Here is a 22,010-nt window from a genome sequence, read left to right as displayed (position 1 = left end):
CCTCCTTTAGAAACACCCTTGGCCTACAAAAAAAATACAACTACTTCTACACCTAGTACATATACCAGGAATAAAATTTGCCATTTGTGCTGCAACTTAAATACAATTACACTTCCTCAGAACAAACTCCCAAGGTGGGGGAGAGGAGGGAGGGGGCATGGTAATGCACTTGGACAACAGGGCGTTATCATCTTTACCTTGCTTTGGTGTATTAGTTGCTAATGTGTTAATATTGGCAATAAAGAGCTCTCAAGTTAGGAATTAAAAAGTAAATGATGAGAAATTAATTCTGTTAGTCTAAAAAGTCTGAATTCAAGCTATTGGTTAGTACAAAAGTTTTTCAGCTTAGATTTTTTCAAGCAAAATGTTTTTTTGGGGTGGGGGACATCAATTAATTCTCCTCCCCACCCACATCCCCCTCATCGGCACCCATCTGTTTTACTCTCCAGGTTGTAAACTCTTCATGATGCCACTGACAATACTACCCTATGGGCATGTTTAGACATAAATTCTTAAAAGGTCTGTTCAAACTGGGTTTTATTGTCAGTTGAATTTACACCACAATAAATGCATGATAACTCAACACCCTCAACTACCACCTTGATAAAATACACACATCTCTGGTCTCAGGATGCAGGAATATTTCTCCTAGCCATTCCCTCCCCTCCCCCTACCCTCCACACCCCTTCCCCTCCCAACCCTCTCCCCTACCCTCCCTCCACACCCCCTCCCCCTTCCTACCAAACCCCACCCTTTGACATCATTAAGTATAACCTAATTGTTTAGGATTCAATTGCTAAGTATAAACTTAGTCCATGAACAAGAAATGAGCATAAACACAGGACAAAAATCATAAAAATTTACATGAAACTTTATTGTTCCTCCCCCGACCACCAAATCGAAATAAAACAACAACAACAAAACGAAAGGGTTAAAATATAAACATTTACATCACAACTGATAGAAATAAGAAAAAGACTAATTCAAAGTAGAAAATTAATTATTAAATTAAATTAATTTAAAATTCCTGCTCAATGTTTTGTATTATTCCAGTATCTACTCTAGCTACTGGGGTAGGCATAACTTAAGCAAAGGTTTACTGGCATTAATAACCCATATATTAACTTGCACTCATATCCCAGTCATGGAAACCTTGTAGTCAGAACCATCACAAATGCTTGCATCAAAACTTTGAATTGGCTAGGGCATTCATAGGAAAGAGAGTTTGCAAATGTCCACTGCAGTTCTTTAATATGATTCTATTATGATTATAGTTTTGCTGTTGAATTGAAATGTCTCTATATACTTGTTTTTAAATTTAATATATTTTTTACTATTTATATGAAACTGGCATAGACCGACAGTGTCCGTCATGGGTTTTATAGTTATTTGGAAAATCACATCTACTGACTTTTAAACTAAATGATGCACATTCTTGATCTTGAATCAAACAGGAAAATGCGAATTTGTAACAGGTTAGCGTTGGCTATAAAATATACCATCTCCCCTGACCTGTTCCTTGTACATGAAATACAGTCTTCACATTTTGAAAATGAGACCATCTTTGAAATATCAGTTGTGATTAAAAACGTTAAAATTGATGCTCGACTCTATCCTCCGCGCAAAATAAAATCTCGAGTTACAGTACCTCCTGGTCAAAGTCACAATTTTATACCCAGAAACAGATTTTATACACAGACTCTTGCGTTGTCTTGGTAAGCTGGATGTTGCCTGTTAATGTTTGTCTTTGAACGGTAACATACTTTTTTCAGTTCATACCACAGGAAAATGTCAACATAAAGGAATTGCTACATTAATTTGTGCATTGCTGATACAGTTGGAAGACTGTTACAGTAGAAGTTTACAGTTCAGAATTTTTCCACCAAATTCTGTGAACCACAGGGAATCTTTTTTTTTATCCAATATCGCATTTCAGTTTGCTAGACAAAAATGGTCAAGTTGCTATTGAGATGTAAAGATGTATGGTAGTTTTCTTCACAGGAACTATAGTATTCAATGAGAGAAACAAATTCAGAGACTTTCGGAAACTTTGAATCATGCCCCGAACCAGTACTAAATGTCTTTCATATTTGCCTAATAATCACATTAAACGTAAGACATTTCTCTCCTGCTGTCTGTGTTTTCCGTAAGGAAACTGATCCCTTCAGTCTGGGGCGAAAGACCCCAGTCCCTACGTGACCCTTTGTTGAATTAATAGAATAATTCAACATCACAAGATAAAAAAAACAAAAAATTTAAAAGATATTTTATGTTTGGTGGGAATCTCTCAGCTCACAACATACCAGGTCCTATTTCTCAGTACGTCACATGCTTCTAAGACGGCCCATAGCAATCGGCACTTACGAAAGAAAATTTGCTACATTTTCTATTTGTGAAGGGTAAACGGCACAAGAAAGTTTATTTAGACCAGCTCGGTCATTACAACTTGACTAAAAAGAGTCGAAAAATCTCAAAACTGTCGGCGGTCGGACTATGTAACGCTTCATAACATGCTTAAAAAGTTCCATTATACTGTAATACCATATGCAATAGACATCTTAGCAGTATAAGCCTGTGTAGAAATTTGAATAAGTATTTTACCAAATGAAGGGCCAGCTAGCAAAGTACAAATTTGCAGTTGTCCCTCCCCCCCTCCCCCTAGGGAAAATCAGGCGTTTTATCAAAGACCAACACGTACAGTACTATAGAAGAGATGTGTAGATTTGGTGAATAAAACACTAACTTCGAGGTGAAACAGAGTTATTCATTTTACCTGCTCGAGGGAACTGGGTCAAGTTACAACGCAAAATCTGAATTTGCCGTAAACGAATAGTCGTTCCGTCGGACGCCCTCCAAACTGAGTTTTCGTTTGTCTCCACAGAAATCTGGTCGTCTCGGACGACCGTTAAAAAGTCTAACCCCCCTTAGCAGTGATACGAAGAAGATATGTGGTTTGACATAAAGTTAAGCAACACACTCTACAGTTCCTTGCAACACTTTATAAAAATACCCTGATGAAGCAACGGTGGTAACATGCCTTTCCCAACTCGATAAGACTTCTGAAAATATTACAAATCGTTCAGATTAAAAATATATTTATCTTATGGACATTGGCAAGGTACGAGCGCAGTAAAGTCCAATCCTTACGAATCCGTTTTTACAGAGCCGCCCCACGTGTACTTTCGAAAGAGAGAGTTACGGGTTCATGCCGAAAGCTGCGAGGAGGGCAAATAGGATGACTATTATGAAAACGGCTCCGAAGAACACAAGCCATACGGGGTAGTGTCCTGCGAAAGAAGAAATTAAGACAGAAAGAAAGAGAGAGCAATGGTCATTGCTTGGACCTCTATAATATTCCTCCCTTAAATCCATTCCTTGCAACAACAAAACACGGTCATTTTGTTTTGCTCTGATCGGACACTAAAAATCCTATCAATTTTTTTTTTTTTAAATACAGTTTGTTGGTTTAAATTATGGTCGAGTTACATAATTTCAAATCATACAGACAAACTTTTCTAAAGTTATCTAAAAGTTTTTCTCAACTAAAGTTGCTACATATTTTTTTGTTTTATTTTGCTATTTTCTATCAAACTTTTTGAAACCTTTCTATCGCTTTTTTTGACATGTGATGAATATTAGTTATTAGTTATTAGTTATTGAAAGGACAACTGACTCGGTGAAAACACGTACGCAAAATGGAATGTACTCATTTATTTGTGCAATGTAAAGGTGCCAGGTTTTACTGGTCTTAAATCAGTTGCGAATTCTTTCCATCGAAATATCTGGCGTTAAATGTGGTTAAAGAGCACAGAAACCAGACGATCAATGTTAAAACCCATAAAATGTCTGCGACAAAATAGTGCAATTAACACAAGAGCAGATCATTGTAACAGACACAGTACTGATTAAAAAGGTATGTGCCCCTGAACGTACAGTACTCCCTGAAACATTACCCACTATAACATCCCAGTGCACTGCGAGTTGAATTGAGTACTCAATTGTACAGGTGCAAGGCATAATTAACCGTTATCGCACGGCAAAATGCTACTATGCAGAGTGGTCAATTTGCTATACAAGTCCAAAGATGTACAGCACTTTTTGTACACAGATAACCATAGTATTTCATATGAGACATAGTTGCTACACAAAGTTTGAACACTGAATCATTCCCTGAAGTGTGACCCACTGAACAGCAGAGATGGTGAGTACATACATGAATATTCATTATACTGTTACCATGGCAACATGAGCGGAAATACAGAGGGACCAGCTGTAAATCTAGGGAGGGAATGTAGGTTTTGTACCCCCCCAACCCCCTCCCTCCCCCCTTTTAATCCCACACAAAAAATTGAAAGCTGTTATCAACACAACCTTGCTTAAAGACCTAATTATAGCATATACATGCCTCAGAATGCAAGTCTAAATATTTGGGGCGTTTATTTCTGGGAAATGACCCCCAAGTTCCTCCTACATTAGAGTCAGCTTCAAGGACCTCAGGAGCACCCTAACACCCCCCCCCCCCACTCCCACTCCTTTTTATAATACTGGATCCATGTATGGTGAATTTTTCATAAGACACAAAAGATATTAGAAATCGTGAACAAGGAACAAAACATCCCGCCCGTAACTACCCGTTACCCAGTTGAACCAAATCTGCGATATTTTAATCGGAAACGGTACTCACTTGGGTTGTCGACGGAGACGAGCCCGACCCTCTGATCGGCCGATATACTCATTATTGCTGCATCAAGGTCACCGAGTAGGGCTCTGGATTTACGAGTCATCGGAACAAACGAAAGACCGGTCACAAATATACTGTGATGATTCTGCACCCACTTAATCCGCTGGAGAGAAAAGCAGAAAATAAAAAGACCAAATGAAAAATCACCGCAAAGGAACCTTCATTATCGTTCAGCTTACTCTTTAGGGGGTATGGGGGGGGGGGGAGGTATCAGAATATCTTTACTTTAATTTTTTTTCTTCCAAATTTTTTTTCCCATCAGTATAAGGTGTAAATGTGACCTTCAAAATATATATAGGCATGCATCAAACTATAATACCAAAGTACAACGTGAGGAAAAAAATATTCTAACCACTAAAGGTTTCACGAAAGACAAAACCCTCCCCCCTTTCCTCCCTCCCCCCCCCTTCAGGAAATGAAAACCTCACATTGTAAAGAACATCTGATGGACAGAAAAATCTCATCAACCTGAAGTAAACTGTGAGGACGTCTGTACTCTCGACAGATGTTACAGCTAGTTCTCCAAATCATTTTTCATCAGACCGAACCAAATAATACATTTTATCTGGAAATTTTTATTTATTCAAAGGACTATGTTGAATTCCTAGGAATCATGTTTTTGACTGTGTAGATTGAGAAATGATCAGAGTTATTATTGTTCTGTTATTGCATCGTATGAAGTAGGGACCCTGTCACCCACAAAAAGAATGCAAGTGGCAATGCGACACATTCGCCTAGCGGCTATCCAAAATCAAAATGCAATGTAAAAAAGAAATACTCCAACCAACTAATGATGCAGAACAAGTTTTATAAATTCAACTTCTTAAGTGAATAGGTATTTATTGAGGAGGAACTTTCTCCTTAAAATAATAAAAAAAAGGAACATGCAAAATAAAGGTTACAGCGTTCTGTAATACTGCTTAGGAACACGTAGGACTCCTGAATACTTAGAGATAACAGATTGCTTTGGCGCAATCTTTACCAGAGGATAACATATACTAGATTTAGCTTAACTACTGAAAAGGTTAAGACTTTCCAAAGTTTTGATACCCCTGGATCTTTTTCAATTGCGAGAGAGCAAACTGGCACGTATAAATTTAGTCTTAATATATATTAATTGGATATTCTTTTCTCTATCAAAGAATGAGATTACCTCTTCTACTCTGAAGAGCTTTTCCCCCTTTACATCATGAAATTCTGATTTAACATTTATCTTAAAAAAAAATGAGTTCTGAGTTGTCACTATGACGAATATTGCCTAAAGGTGTTGACAATACTTGTTGACACGCGGTTGCTGATATCAGGTTGTGGTAGGTGTTATAGTCGGTGATAAAACTATCCTCAAAAGCTTCCGGTCTTCGACCCAATGTGAGAGGAAAGTGGCACTGTATCGGAACAAAATACACAATCAGATTCTCTGATAATACTTTGTCCAAATACAATATACTAAACATGTTGCATAAATTTATAATACAAAATTTGTAACAATAAGCCATATATGAATCTTGAACAAAGTTTAGTTTGTTCCACATACAAACAAAAAATTGGTTTAACTCAAACATATATACATTCCTACTCCAAAGCTATGGTGAGCACATCATAACTCTCCTTTATGCACACTAACCTCATGTTCACTCCACTAAACATATAACCCCTCTCTGCCAAAATCACTTGAATTAATTTGTAATGCTATAAAAGTTACCATCACTATTACAATCATAGCAAACATCCACTTTCTTAAGGAAAGTCAATTAAGGCGTGACTTTTACTATCCAACATAATGAAAAATTACTACACAAAATTAAACTGACTTTTGTATGCATATTCACCTCCAAAAGTATACAAACTTTAAAGTGGTTGCATCCCAAATATTACATATACAGAACAGATTAATATAACAAGTTTCTACTTACAATGGTTCCAGTTCTTAAACTGTCAGACGAGCTCTGCAATACAGCTATATTTTATCCGGTCAGGTGATGTACTTTCATCCCAACTCTGCCGACAAGCTGCCCTATCCAGAACACTACATATTGAGTGAATCTGGAGTCTCCAGGAAATAATTGTGTTTTCAGATTTCACAGTTAAATGCCAGTTATAAATTACAATATACCAGCCCAGGCTTCAATACAGGTATCCTATATAGAGGATCCTGTGCCCCATGATATGAAAATCACACTACTGTAGCTCCGTCTTTTTCAGCTAAGAGATATAGCAGGACTCAATCCGATGATGGTATTTTGGAGAGTGAATAAAAATCTTATCCAACACTCACTTCACTGGCTGGATGTGATGTCACACATAATTAATAGTGTATCAATTTGCATAACTTGGCAATACAATACATTGTCATCTTGACTATGTCCTGCCCTGGTAGGTTTCTTTTGTGTGCACTAGCTATGCTATGCTACCCTGTACCTTTGTATTATTATACTATGCCCTGACCTGGTGATGTTTCTTTTGTATACATACTCAATTATGCTACCTTGTATTTCTGTAGTGAATAGAGGGATTTGGGTTTATGTAAATTGTCCTACATCCTTGGATACTACTTTCCAACATCAACAACAACCAGCATTGACTAAAGTAAAAGTTACTAAAAAAAAACTTTCTAAAATAAACAGCTGACAGATTGACTTCTTCTGTCATACAAATACAAATTAACTAAATTATACTATTCTAATGTGACAATTAACTCCCTCCTTTAATAAAATGTGTCTAACACATTTATACACATCTCACATTAGGATATTTGTTTCAGCCTATCCTGCACTGAAATCTCCTTCAATTTCCTCTGCTTCTCCCTAAGCTACCTGAAATCACACATTTCCATACACTATTGGAAATGCATTTCTTACAGCTCTTTGCTGATGAAGGATAAGAAATTGGCTTGCATTATTTCTGTACTTCTACTCAAGTAGTCAGCCCCTACATTATCGGCTCCCTTTATCACTTGGATGCGGTAACGATATGGCTGTAATGCCAGTGCCCACCTCATTATCCTTCCATTTGCCACTTTCGACTTCCGAATGCATGTCAATGGTTGATGGTCTGTCTCTATTACAAATTCCTTGCCATAGAGATATGGCTCAAACTTGAGTACAGCCCAGACTACGGCCAAGCATTCTCTCTCCATCACTGAGTATCTCATTTGACTCTTGTTCAGCTTTTTGCTAGCATAGGCTACTGGAAATTTTTCACCTGCAAACTCCTGAAGAAGGATCGCACCAACTCCTGTATCCGAAGCGTCTGTCCGAAGTGTGAATTCTCTGTGGAGGTCGGGGAGCTGAAGTATCGGTGAGCTTGCAAGCTTACTCTTCAGTGTTTGGAACGCCTGTTCCTGGCTCTCGCCCCATCTAATCACGTTTGGTTCACCTTTCTTCGTACAGTTAGTCAGTGGTACTGCCACGGCTGCGAAGTTTGGTACAAACTTCCTGTAGTAACCTACCAACCCTAAGAATGATCTCACTTGAGTCTTTGTAGTTGGTCTCTCTGCTTGCTGAATGGCTTTAATTTTGTCAGGTTTGGGTTTTACTCTACCTTCTCCTATAATATGTCCTAAAAATTCCACCTCATTGTACCCAATGAAACATTTTGTAGGTCTAGCCGTCAAGTTGGCTTTCTTGATTCTTGTGAAGACTTCTTTTACTCTCTGGAGATGTTCCTCCCATGTCTGAGTGTGTATCAGGATATCATCAACATAACTATGGACATTCTCAATTCCTTTAAGAAGCTTCCTCATCACTCTGTTGAATGTAGCACCAGAATTCACAAGACCAAATGGCATCATATTGAACTCGTATAACCCATCATGAGTCACAAATGCTGTTAATGGCTTCGACTCTTTTGCCATTGGGATTTGCCAGTAACCTTTGCTCAGATCGATTTTACTGAAGTAGCAATCCTTGGATAACTTTGCAAATATCTCTTCCTGGTCTGGAACAGGCTCAGCATCAAACTCCGTGATCATGTTAATTTTGCGTGTGTCGCAACAGGCCCTCAAAGATCCATCCGGCTTCTTTAATGCTACCAACGGACAAGCGTATGGACTTTTGCTGTGCGATATTACGCCCATCCTCAGCATACTTTGGATCTCCTTGCGGATATCATCTCGAAGAGCATGTGGTATTGGATAAGGTTTACTCCTTATAGGTGTTGTATCGCTGACTTTGATGACATGTTCACCGAGCTTTGTCTTCCCCGGTAGGTCAGTCAAACTGTCTTCAAACTCTGTCAATATTTGTTGTACCTGTTGAGTTTTTGTTTTTCCTAATTGTCCGCTGATATTCACATCAGTACTTCGCTCCTTCTGAAACATAGGTGGAAGATGTATAAGATCATCTGTGGAAAATGATTTGAGTTCAGATATACCAGATTCCTCTTGTGGTTCATCTTCTAGAACCGATGTGCAGACAACTTCATACATACTTTGTATTGGCATCTCGAACATAGTGGCTGCCACTTCACGTCTGTTATATTTCTTTAGCAGGTTGGCGTGAAATGTTTTGACCCTATGGCCAAAGTCTATTTTGTAGTTCATTGTACCAACTTTCTCCACTATTGGAAATGGTCCCTTCCACTGCATAAGTAGCTTGTTCTTATCAGTGGGGAGAAGGAGGAGGACTTCTTCTCCTACTTTCATGTTTCTTACTCTTGCTTTCTTGTTGTAGTACGTTTTGTACCTTTGTCTAGACTTCTTGAGCTCCTCACGTGCTAGTTGACATGTTTGCTCCAAACGTTCCTGTAAGTCCAACACGTACTGGTACACAGTCTTCGTCTCACTTACTTCTGATTCGCCGGTCCATAATTCCTTAAGAATCCGCATAGGACCACGCACGGTCCGCCCATATAGCAGTTCAAATGGCGAGAAGCCTGTGCTTTCCTGTGGCGTTTCCCTGTACGCAAACAGTAGGGGATCTATATATCTGTCCCAATCTTTAGGCCTTTCATCGCACATCTTCTTTAACATTGCTTTCAATGTGCCATTAAATTTCTCTACCAACCCATTGCACATGGCATGGTACGGAGTCGTGGTTAATCGGCGAATTGACAATAATCGGCTAACTTCTTTCATGACGCCAGAGACAAACTGAGATCCTTGGTCAGTTAATACTTCTTTTGGGAAGCCTAATCTTGAATAAATTCCAAGGAGTTCCTCAGCTACTGACTCAGCTTCAATGGTTTTCATTGGTACTGCTTCTGGGTATCTAGTTGCGTAGTCAACTAAAACCAATATGTATCGATGTCCACGCTCTGTGGCTGGCTTGATCGGTCCTACTAAGTCTACTGCTACCCTTTGAAATGGTTCTTCAATCAGCGGCATACTTCCTAATGGTACTTTAGTAACACGACCTTTAGGGAGGGTTCTTTGGCATACATCACACGACTGACAATACCTGGTAACGTCTGCTTGCATTCCAGGCCATGTAAAGTCACTCATTACTTTATCACGCGTCTTTTTGGATCCTTGATGACCCCCTAGAATCGATTCGTGTGCTACCTTTAATACATGATCTCTGTAGTCAACTGGAACTACTACCTGCCTAAATCTGTTTCCAAATTCCACTCGAGGAGAACTAAATTCTCTGTAGAGAATGCCACTGGACTTCACATATTTATGAGTACTCCCATTTTTACTCACTTTATCATCTCCTGTTTCGGCTAACTGTCTGATTTTTTCCAAGGTGGGGTCCTGTTGTTGCTTTTCACGTAGCATGTCTGCAGTAACCTCTTCACCAATCGGGGACGATACTTTTAACTTTTTAAAGGGCTTCTCTTTTGCTTTGCTCTGACTCCTTGTCTGTGCTGCGGCAACTGTATTTGGGTCATCATCATTCCTTATTGCCATAGGCTTGGTTACATTTGGTGGTGGTTGTACTGGTTGATCCTGTGTCTGTGACTCTTCCCAATTCGGGTCTGGATTGGTAGGTTCTCGTACACCTGGGACATTCCCTAAAATTAAATCATAGACTGGATCATTCATACACAAGGCCGAAACTGAACCTGAGAAGTATGGAGTATCCACGAGTATGTTGGCAACGGGATATTGTCGTACCGTACCGTCAATCAGGATGCAAGTTTTAACGTCACCTGTCATTTGGCTGGGCTTGACGTACTGAGATCTTACAACTACACCACTGCATCCACTGTCCCGTAATACTTTAACACTTTGATTCCCTATCTTACCCATTTGAACAGGCATCGACGATAAATTCTGATCTTTACATGCGGCTGTAACTTGAGTCAATACAGTTAACTTGTGACCACAATCTAATGTGAAGAATCCCTTCTTACTTGCTTGGAATAGATGAGGATCTGGCTTTACCATCATGAATGCCCCAATGTCTGTACATGCACCGCCAGTTTCCTTTTTGTCTGGAAGGTTCTGTTCGGTCAAAGTTGAGGCGCGTTTCTCCATCATGTCACTAAATACATCTGTCATAAGAGCCATGGTTTGCATTCGCTTTGTCCTACAGTCTCTTGCAAAGTGGCCTGGTTTATCACAAATATAGCATTTCCTGGGTTCACTTCTCTGCCCAGAATACGTTTTCCCTTTCTGATTTTGTTGCTGGAACTTCTGATTGTGATTGTGGAATCTTCCGTTGTTACGATTCTGGTTCCTCGTGGAATTACTGTTTTGAGTACTTCTACTATTCTTGGAGTGACCAGGATACCAACCTCCATGTGCTTCTACATATTGATCGGTAAATTCACCCATTGTTGTGATGTTCTTCGGCTTTCTTTCTTTCAGAAATGTTTCCAAATCTTTGCTACATGAGTTCAAGAACTGCTCTCTCAATATTATGTCTTGGAGTTGTTCATAAGTAGTTACTTCCTCTAATTCCATCCATCTATGGAGATAATTCTTTAATTTTGTGACATACTTGGTTCCTGTATCTTCATGTGCAGGTCTAATATCACGAAATTTCTTCCTAAAACCATCGGCTGTAAGGTGGTATGCACGTAATAAGGCTTGCTTTACCTTGTCGTAATCTTTGGAATCCTCAAGTGAAAGTGATGAATATTCAAACAATCCACAACCTTGAATAAGTGCTGAAAGACTTGTGGCCCATACAGTATCCCTATCCCAACCTTGCAATGTGGCATAACGCTCAAATCTATTGATATATGCATCAATGTCGTCTTTCTCTTGGTTGAATGGTGGCAGTTTAGGTGGTCTACTTCTTGCTGCACTACCATTACCATGATAACCTCCATTGCCTATCTGTGCTTGTGCCTCAGCTTGGGCTTGCTTTGCTTCTTCTATCTTGAGTTGTATTTCTAACTGCTTTGCCTTTTCTCTTTCTATCTTTTCTTGTCTCTGCCTATCTTCTTCTTGTTCGTGTGCATCAATCGCCCTTTGCTTAGCTCTTCGATCTCTTTCTTCATCTCGTTCTTGCTTAAGCTTGTCCCTTTCATCATCTAAGAATTGTTTTAGTTCTACACCTTTGAGACCTAACTTTTCTCCGATTGACACAAGTTTTTCTAACTCTAGTTGACTAGTCATGACTAATGTATAACAATGACAATGTATTGAAACCAATTACTGATGCCTGCAGTTTAGTTTAGAGTGCGCGCAATTTATAGTTACATCCGACAACAATGTAATTTCATATCATAGGTAACACAGTTGTACGATTAAACAACAATGATACACTAATTGTGTAAGTGGATTTCACGTCTGGCATAAAACATGTAAAATACAAAACACAATTAACTACTTGCCAACCAACATTACATTAGATGTTGCTTCAGTTCTTGTCGGGACCGCCAGTAAGACGCTAGAATGGAAGTACACGGGTAGACCGACCAAATAAGAGCTGCTCTTGCGGAATTCGTCTGCGAATACAAGTAAATACAAACAATTAATATACATATAATTCACAGGTTGAATTTTATGACACCAACCAGTTATGTATTTTTCACTTCTGTCAAAGAAAATGCTTATGCTTAAATCTTGGATAGAATTCCCGGACAGGCCCCCATTTAATTGTCACCCACAAAAAGAATGCAAGTGGCAATGCGACACATTCGCCTAGCGGCTATCCAAAATCAAAATGCAATGTAAAAAAGAAATACTCCAACCAACTAATGATGCAGAACAAGTTTTATAAATTCAACTTCTTAAGTGAATAGGTATTTATTGAGGAGGAACTTTCTCCTTAAAATAATAAAAAAAAGGAACATGCAAAATAAAGGTTACAGCGTTCTGTAATACTGCTTAGGAACACGTAGGACTCCTGAATACTTAGAGATAACAGATTGCTTTGGCGCAATCTTTACCAGAGGATAACATATACTAGATTTAGCTTAACTACTGAAAAGGTTAAGACTTTCCAAAGTTTTGATACCCCTGGATCTTTTTCAATTGCGAGAGAGCAAACTGGCACGTATAAATTTAGTCTTAATATATATTAATTGGATATTCTTTTCTCTATCAAAGAATGAGATTACCTCTTCTACTCTGAAGAGCTTTTCCCCCTTTACATCATGAAATTCTGATTTAACATTTATCTTAAAAAAAAATGAGTTCTGAGTTGTCACTATGACGAATATTGCCTAAAGGTGTTGACAATACTTGTTGACACGCGGTTGCTGATATCAGGTTGTGGTAGGTGTTATAGTCGGTGATAAAACTATCCTCAAAAGCTTCCGGTCTTCGACCCAATGTGAGAGGAAAGTGGCACTGTATCGGAACAAAATACACAATCAGATTCTCTGATAATACTTTGTCCAAATACAATATACTAAACATGTTGCATAAATTTATAATACAAAATTTGTAACAATAAGCCATATATGAATCTTGAACAAAGTTTAGTTTGTTCCACATACAAACAAAAAATTGGTTTAACTCAAACATATATACATTCCTACTCCAAAGCTATGGTGAGCACATCATAACTCTCCTTTATGCACACTAACCTCATGTTCACTCCACTAAACATATAACCCCTCTCTGCCAAAATCACTTGAATTAATTTGTAATGCTATAAAAGTTACCATCACTATTACAATCATAGCAAACATCCACTTTCTTAAGGAAAGTCAATTAAGGCGTGACTTTTACTATCCAACATAATGAAAAATTACTACACAAAATTAAACTGACTTTTGTATGCATATTCACCTCCAAAAGTATACAAACTTTAAAGTGGTTGCATCCCAAATATTACATATACAGAACAGATTAATATAACAAGTTTCTACTTACAATGGTTCCAGTTCTTAAACTGTCAGACGAGCTCTGCAATACAGCTATATTTTATCCGGTCAGGTGATGTACTTTCATCCCAACTCTGCCGACAAGCTGCCCTATCCAGAACACTACATATTGAGTGAATCTGGAGTCTCCAGGAAATAATTGTGTTTTCAGATTTCACAGTTAAATGCCAGTTATAAATTACAATATACCAGCCCAGGCTTCAATACAGGTATCCTATATAGAGGATCCTGTGCCCCATGATATGAAAATCACACTACTGTAGCTCCGTCTTTTTCAGCTAAGAGATATAGCAGGACTCAATCCGATGATGGTATTTTGGAGAGTGAATAAAAATCTTATCCAACACTCACTTCACTGGCTGGATGTGATGTCACACATAATTAATAGTGTATCAATTTGCATAACTTGGCAATACAATACATTGTCATCTTGACTATGTCCTGCCCTGGTAGGTTTCTTTTGTGTGCACTAGCTATGCTATGCTACCCTGTACCTTTGTATTATTATACTATGCCCTGACCTGGTGATGTTTCTTTTGTATACATACTCAATTATGCTACCTTGTATTTCTGTAGTGAATAGAGGGATTTGGGTTTATGTAAATTGTCCTACATCCTTGGATACTACTTTCCAACATCAACAACAACCAGCATTGACTAAAGTAAAAGTTACTAAAAAAAAACTTTCTAAAATAAACAGCTGACAGATTGACTTCTTCTGTCATACAAATACAAATTAACTAAATTATACTATTCTAATGTGACAGACCCTCATCATTCAGGTATATACTGTTTTTCTCTGATCTGTTCCAAGCACTTAGCAAAGTCCAGTTTAGCATTACCTACTCTAAATGTTACACTGTGAATACCTACCTTGAGACTGAAGGCTATGTAAATACCGATGGAACCGGTCATCGTACCGACACCTATAAAGTGACCGCTGTGACTGTAGGGAGGAAAAAGAGGAGGAGACACTTTGAGAAAAAATATATAATTAAAAGTCAGTTGTCAAGGAAACAGCAAAAATGATTTGAAAAAGTCAAAATCAATCATGCTTTCTTTAAAAGTCATTTGTCATGTATTGACTGTTCTTCATTCCTTCCTTGCACTAAATACTGACTGGTTTTTATTCTTTTTTTTCGATACGATAGCAATGGCGGTATTGCACTATATAGTGGTTTATGGTTTGCATACAACATATTATTTAAATACATTGACTTCAAACACACACACACATTCACAAAGTAGGATGGGGCAAGCATGTTCAAATTTATTGGTTAGGAATGTATGCAGGTACAGTACATGGTTTCTTAAAAAGACCCTCACCCCCCACCCCCTTCAGACCATCTGAGGGCTGAGAATAGAGACTATTTCTCACCTGACCGCTAGAGTTGATAAGATTTCCGTCCCTGTCGATACCGTCGAGGCAGGTTTGAACGTCGAGTCGTTCCATTTACAGAGGTATGAATGTGAGCCCTTCTTATGTTTCGCTGGGATGTGGATGGTAAACAGAGCTGACTGGGTTGGATCGCCATCCAAGAAACCAAACCTACGAAGGAGAAATGGGAGGAAACCAATGATGCTGTTCCAAAGGGTGGGGGAGGGGAGGGGGTAGGTGGAGCCGGGGCTTAGTCCACAGAGAGAGATGAGATGGTAACTAAGATAAACCAACTTTTAATAATGCCCCTTTGAAGAATAGAGATGACACTAAGCATAACCCTACCACACCCCCCCCTCTAACATCCCCATCCAAATCCACACCCTGTTTTTGTCTCAGCACACTGCCTCTGGACATTACGTTATTCTGCATTTTTCCTTTATAACATGCACATAGCACATGAAACATGGAAAATTAGGCAAAAAAACCATATCAAAAGTTAACATCTAACGTTCATAAATATTATATATAGTTCCCATGCCCCCTTGGTCAGGTACTAAACATTTTGAATATGATCAGCACAAGTCGATTGAACTTGAATCCACAGCCTTAGGTTTGAATGGTCAAAGGGTCAAAGGGGGGGGGGATGGAGTGGGGGTTGGGGTGTAGGGAGAAGATGGGCTGGTCAGGTTATAATGACCACTCACCTACATGACTTGAACCTATACTCCTTAGCATCTTTACAGCCGTTCCATTGCAAGTCACAAACGTGGGTACCGTCCTTCGTATGCCAGACTCTGGCAGTGCAGTCTCTACCAGCTGATATTATCTAGCCGAAAAGAAAACGATGTTGATATTAAAAGTACTGCATATTAACACAAGAGAGAGTAACTACACCAGGGCTGGAGTAATCTATCTACCAGCTGATATTATCTAGCCAAAAAGAAAACACGATCAGATCAGATCACGTCAGACATTCTAGAAGACACCTTTGCTATAGCTGGATGAAACCTGATATGATTTTCATAAACAGACGACAACAAATATAAGAAGCTGTTAGGACGTTTTATAATTGAAGGAGGCAATTTTTAGATACATAAAAAGCACATTTTGATTGGCTTACCATGTTCCCGACTGGATTAACTATAACATCATCTATCTCTTTAGTGTGAGCCTCGATGTCTATTTTCTTGGTCATACTTGGATACTGGAGAGAAGAAAACACAGACACTTTAAAAATTCAAACATTCTGTTAGCTTTTTCTTTTGAAGTTTGCACAATGCAAATCTGTAAACAATTATGCAAAATATAAAAAATGCTTAAGGATGCAAAACAGATGAAACACAAAAGGAAATTGTTTAAAACAAAAAGTAATAAAAAAAAAAGGGACCAATCTCATCATTTTCACTTTGTTCATCCATTCTTTTTACTCACAAGTTAAAAAACCTGCCCCTTCCCCCAGCCAAAAATGGGAGGTTTCTAAAGGCCACATTCTTAAATGCCCATCCCACTCCCTCCCCCACCCTCACAAAGAAATATATATAAATAAACTAACAAAGGTATCAATCTCATCATAAATATTCACTTCGCTCATCTATTTGTTAAAATACCTGCAAATTGCCCTTTCCACCACCCCCCCCCCCCACCCCAACACTAAAGATTAAAGGTGTGAGGTTCTTACAAGCCAAATTCAGTATTGCCCATCTGTTCCCCCCCCCCCCCCCTCACCCTCACAAAGAAAAACATAAATAAACTAACAAAAAGTATCAGCCACATCATGAATTTTCACTTTGCTCATCCATTCGTTTTTACTTGCAAGTTAAAATACCTGCAAACCTTCCCCCTCCCAACCCCCCCCCACCCCAAAAACTAAAGAGCTAAAATATGAGTTACCTACCAGCCAAATTCTTAAATGCCCATCTGTTCCTCCCCTCACAAAGAAAAACATAAATAAATCAACTAAAAACAAAGGACCAATCTCATCACAAATGTTCACTTTGCTCATCCATTCGTTTACTTACAAATTAATTATATACCTGCAAACCTGCCCCTTCCCTTCCCTCTTCAACACTAAAGAGCTAAAAATGTGAGCTTCTTACCAGCCAAATTCTTAAATGCCCATCCATTCATCCCGTTGCAAAGAAAAACTAAATAAATAAACTTAAAACAAAGGACCAATCTCATCACAAATTTCCACTTTGTTTATCCATTCGTTTTACTTACAAGTTAAAATACCTGCAAAAATGCCCCTTCTCTTCCCCCCTCTCCCCCACCCCACCCCAACACTAAAGCGCTAAAAATGTAAGGTTCCTTACCAGCCAAATTCTTAAATGCCCATCGGTTCCTCCCGACACAAAGAAAAACCCATTTGGAGTAAAACAGACAGCTTTCTGGTAATTCTCCTTCTCCGTGAAGTTTGTCTGACACCCGGCGAGCCTGTCCATCTCGAATACTGTGGTTTTTATTCCCTCGTTATCATTCTTATCATCCTCTGGGGGAGGTGGCTCTTTCTTCTTGGGAGGATTCTTTTTCCTCTTTCTTGCTTGGCCTACAGTGAGAACAGTTTTAAGGAGTGTGAGATTTATGATTGTAGTGATCACTACCAGTAGACATCTGAAGACAAATTTGAGCTTCCATACTACCCTGGGTAATATGTGTCCATACTCTGCAGTGATCATGTCACATATCAAATCAAATTAGGGAGAAAGCCTTTCTCAAACCCAAAGTGATCTACTTATGAAATCAGTTGAGGAATTTGCAACACTTGCATTGTAGTAGAGTACTAAAAAAAAATTGAAAAACCCCTGTCTGTTTACAAAAGTAGTGTTCAGGTCAACAGATATATTTAATCAGGCCTACGATATTTCAGGATATTTAACAGACTAAATGCCAGTGAATTGCCATTTCTTGCCAGTAGAAATACAAGGGCAATTTGCATGTTTTTCTACCAGAAGTCATTAATAACATTAATAAACACATGAAGAGTCGGGTAACAATTGTCGGCTAATAAGTCACATGATACGGAACAGAAAAACCCTGCATAAAGTCTGCTTACAGTTATCAGTAAATAATACTTGACTGCTCCTATAAGCACATACAGTAAAGTGAACTGAGGTATGTGTTAATTAGATATATACCAATGAGAACATGAGATTTTGAGCCAGTAGATTTTTAAGCACAAGTCTACCTTTTTTGTGTTTAGCAATCGACTCAAAATTGTCAAATTCTACGCCTGTAAATCAGACACCGATGGCTCGTAGCAACTCCATGGATATTATGAGTTTGCTCTACTCTACTCTGCTCTATTCTACTCTACTTACCATCACCTTTTCCATCTGATGATAAATTTTCCACGACATTCTTTTCCGTTTTCCTGATGGAATATAGTTGACAGCGTTCATCTTGTCCAGCGGCTAACAGATACTCCTTGCCATCGTACCTGTAAGGAAAGAGGCGCTGACATCTGATCATCGAATCCATCATGTCTAAGGTACAAATTCAAATCTTAGGGAGAATATTAGACTTTAACCCCCCCCCCCTCTGCCTCCCCCCCTGGCAGCTGCAAGCAAGGTAAGCAAAGATGGCATAACTCTAATAAATTAATAACTTCAGTCAGTGGCCTTGACCAAACCAATAAGTGATGAATTTCAAAACTGTTCCATGAAAGATACACGTATGTAGCTTAGGCCATCACTTACGTTTTTCTTATTCCTTCATATTTTGTTTACAGAGAGGGAGGGCAGTTAAAAAATGATGACCGTGAAAAACTTGAAGTCACCATCAAGCATTTTGCTCTGACTGATCAATACCTTTCAGAGCTTAAAAGAGAACTTTAACACAACGTAACGTAACATCTAACAGACATACAGTACATGGCATACGACAAAGTGAAATGCACTGCACAAAGCAAGAAACAACCACTGCACCAAAATACAGGAATCTACTATTTAAAGTATTTTTTCGATTCATGAATGTTCATAGTGAGTAACACTCTACAAAAATACTGCAACTACAACAGACAGTGTAACACAAACCTGAGGGCAGCATTCATTATTGCACTTCTGTCATCTTCATGGTCTGTATTATGTCTTAATTTGCTCTCTGCAACCAATCGCCCTGATTGCATCTGCAGCTCAAATATCTCCTGTACGAACATAAACAACACAAAAATTAGACAAGGAAAGAAAATAGGAATTGCTTCATTTCTACATCAAATATTCAATTATACCGGTTGCAGTTTTTTGTACCATTTGGAGTTGTATGAAAACTGATTAGTCTCAAGTATGAAATGAGAAAACGCAAATAGATAGATCCTTTGCAGAACTACAGTAGCAGGCCTAGGAAACTGAAACCACTAACTGCAAGTTTGGCAGCCCTATTACTTAACCGAGCCTAGTCTACAGTACTGCTTACTATTTGTGTTAGGCTAGGATACTTACAGAGATGCTATATAGTTAACCATAGGAAGTTGAATGTTTTGTTGGCCAAAATGTTCTACCCAAATGAGGAATTCATAATCATTAATTATTTTGCATGTCAGCTTCAAAAGGTTTTTGTGTTATTACCTTACAACTTGTGAGTAGTCTACTAGGGCTGCTATAGTACTCTACTCGACTATTTGGGAGTTTTCTCACCATAGCCATGCTGTTATGATTTGATATTTAACAAACTTATATAATTGGTCTGTCAGAAATGATACATGAACACCACATGTAGGTGTAGGGCTTTCTGGTCACTTCGCCCAACAACCATTTCGCCCAACTGCCATTTCGCCCAACTAACATGGTCATTTCGCCCAACCAGCATTGTCATTTTGCCCAACCTTGTTGGTCATTTCGACCAACCATCTTTTTCCTCATATTCAGTCAGAACAATATCACTTTTTCTATTTCACTAGTTCAATTTGATTTATTTTGGGTTATAGCACTTCATGGTCAAGCGTTTATCAAGTCCGCCAGGCGTTAATCAAGGCTATTGTTCACAGCAGTTAGGTGTTAATCCAGTTCTACAAAGTGTTAATCTAATGTTATACAAACAAAGGGGAATCGGTCTCCATAAAAACCTATCAGACCTAACCACTAAAACACTGATCCATCCTACCGACTGTAACCATGACTTCAAGTTTCCTTAATATTCGGTTCGTATCCCGTAATGTTAACAATTCCCGAACGTTTCCTTATTAAATTGACCAAACCCATAGAAGTATCCCCGTCCGTTATATTGAAGTATAGTATTTAATCAATGTTGGTCGAAATAACCAGCAAGGTTGGGCGAAATGACCATGCTGGTTGGGCGAAATGGTAAGGTTGGTCGAAATGGCAGTTGGGCGAAATGGTTGTTGGGCGAAGTGACCAGCTTCCGGTGCAGGCTAAATGAATCCTCTTCAAACACATTACTAAAGTTCTGCATTACTATAAGCTCAACCAATCCCAGTTATAAATGGTAATAGAAGATATTAAATGTTTTCACTGCAAGTTTTCAAATGTAAAGGAAATGTTTAGTGAAGTTTAAGAACCACCACAGCACATGAAAGTTTCCATATAATTTTGTATAGGCCTTGGCCTCGCCTAGACCAATTGCATGTACAGATAGTGAACCATTTTCCAGTTAATTCCCATGGAGATTGGTCGTTGACAAAACTCAGTTCACAACTTAAACTTGCTTCAAAATCGTTGTGGTACTGCTATTATCATACTGTGAAATGCTTCATATAGGTCTTGGGTTTGCCCAGCAATATGTTGATGATACTGGCCATAGGCCTAGTGCTCTCTAGGAAAAATTATACTGGCAGGTGGGAAGTTGTTGTTGAGGCCTACAGCTAACAACATGGACAACGCCAAACTTATGCTAATGCATTGCATTGAGTTAATTGACTTAACACTAAAAGTTAGTCTAAAGTTGGTTTTAAATTCGAACTTCTAAAGCTAGGCCCTAGAGATAACGTTAGTCTTACTAAGTTAGGCCTGTGCTATGCCTAACGTTACTTGCAATGATACGTTAGTCCGAAATTCAAAACACGTTACACACGATAATTCATGCAAAACATAAATATTAATCTTACAACTGCATTCGGAACCCCCGACCGGACTGGTCCACCTCCACCAGCGACGAGAAAGTGCGTTTCGTTTACGCATTTTAAGACATATGGCGGAAAATCGACATGAACTAAGTGCGCTGCCATTTTGTTGCGGACCTGCCAACACTGCTACTGAGAACACGCCCTCTGTTTTCTGAAGTGCATAACTTCCACCGTGCGGCAACTGGAAATGGCGTCTCTTTACCGCCCTTTTTTCAGTTCACGGGTAGGTATTGTAATACTGTTGGCCACAAGACATACTCCCTATGATACAGGGGGTTTAACTAACTGGTGACAACTAGCTTTGACTATTTATGCCATCTGCAAAAAACAGAAAATTGCTTAGGTTGGGGGGGGTCAGTGGCGGAGCGTCCATACAGTCAGGGGGGCGGATGCCCCCCCCCCCTACGGACTCAAATGGACTTCTGGTGCCCTTTTCAGCTCATTACCACTTTTTACATATTTGCCATTGACTTTTTTATTGCGCTCTCATCTACCTATTGACATTTGTCACATTTTATTGGTGTAATTTGGCGATGACACCTATTTATTCTTCTAGGGAGTATCTTTGATCAACTCAAAAAATTTCT

General features: G+C 38.8%; 2 protein-coding genes across 2 annotated transcripts; both read right to left on the bottom strand.

The window, feature by feature from the left end:
- Positions 1-853: 853 nt before the first annotated feature.
- LOC139973394 (guanine nucleotide-exchange factor SEC12-like) lies at positions 854-21,564 on the bottom strand. Its single transcript, XM_071980044.1, has 10 exons — positions 21,406-21,564; positions 19,379-19,488; positions 18,665-18,783; positions 17,660-17,892; positions 16,468-16,551; positions 16,052-16,173; positions 15,345-15,515; positions 14,840-14,912; positions 4,685-4,844; positions 854-3,287 (listed from the first exon to the last, which is right to left on the bottom strand). The coding sequence occupies exons 1-10, from the start codon at positions 21,523-21,525 to the stop codon at positions 3,196-3,198; spliced, it is 1,284 nt and encodes a 427-aa protein (XP_071836145.1). The 5' UTR covers positions 21,526-21,564; the 3' UTR covers positions 854-3,195.
- LOC139973393 (uncharacterized) lies at positions 7,574-14,746 on the bottom strand. Its single transcript, XM_071980043.1, has 2 exons — positions 13,956-14,746; positions 7,574-13,427 (listed from the first exon to the last, which is right to left on the bottom strand). The coding sequence occupies exon 2, from the start codon at positions 12,246-12,248 to the stop codon at positions 7,596-7,598; it is 4,653 nt and encodes a 1,550-aa protein (XP_071836144.1). The 5' UTR covers positions 12,249-13,427; positions 13,956-14,746; the 3' UTR covers positions 7,574-7,595.
- Positions 21,565-22,010: the final 446 nt, after the last annotated feature.

The sequence above is a fragment of the Apostichopus japonicus genome, chromosome 9, assembly GCF_037975245.1.
Source record: "Apostichopus japonicus isolate 1M-3 chromosome 9, ASM3797524v1, whole genome shotgun sequence".
Classification (NCBI taxonomy): Eukaryota; Metazoa; Echinodermata; class Holothuroidea; order Aspidochirotida; family Stichopodidae; genus Apostichopus; species Apostichopus japonicus.
Note: the sequence above shows the minus strand (reverse complement) of the source record. Positions and strands in the feature narration are given on the sequence as shown.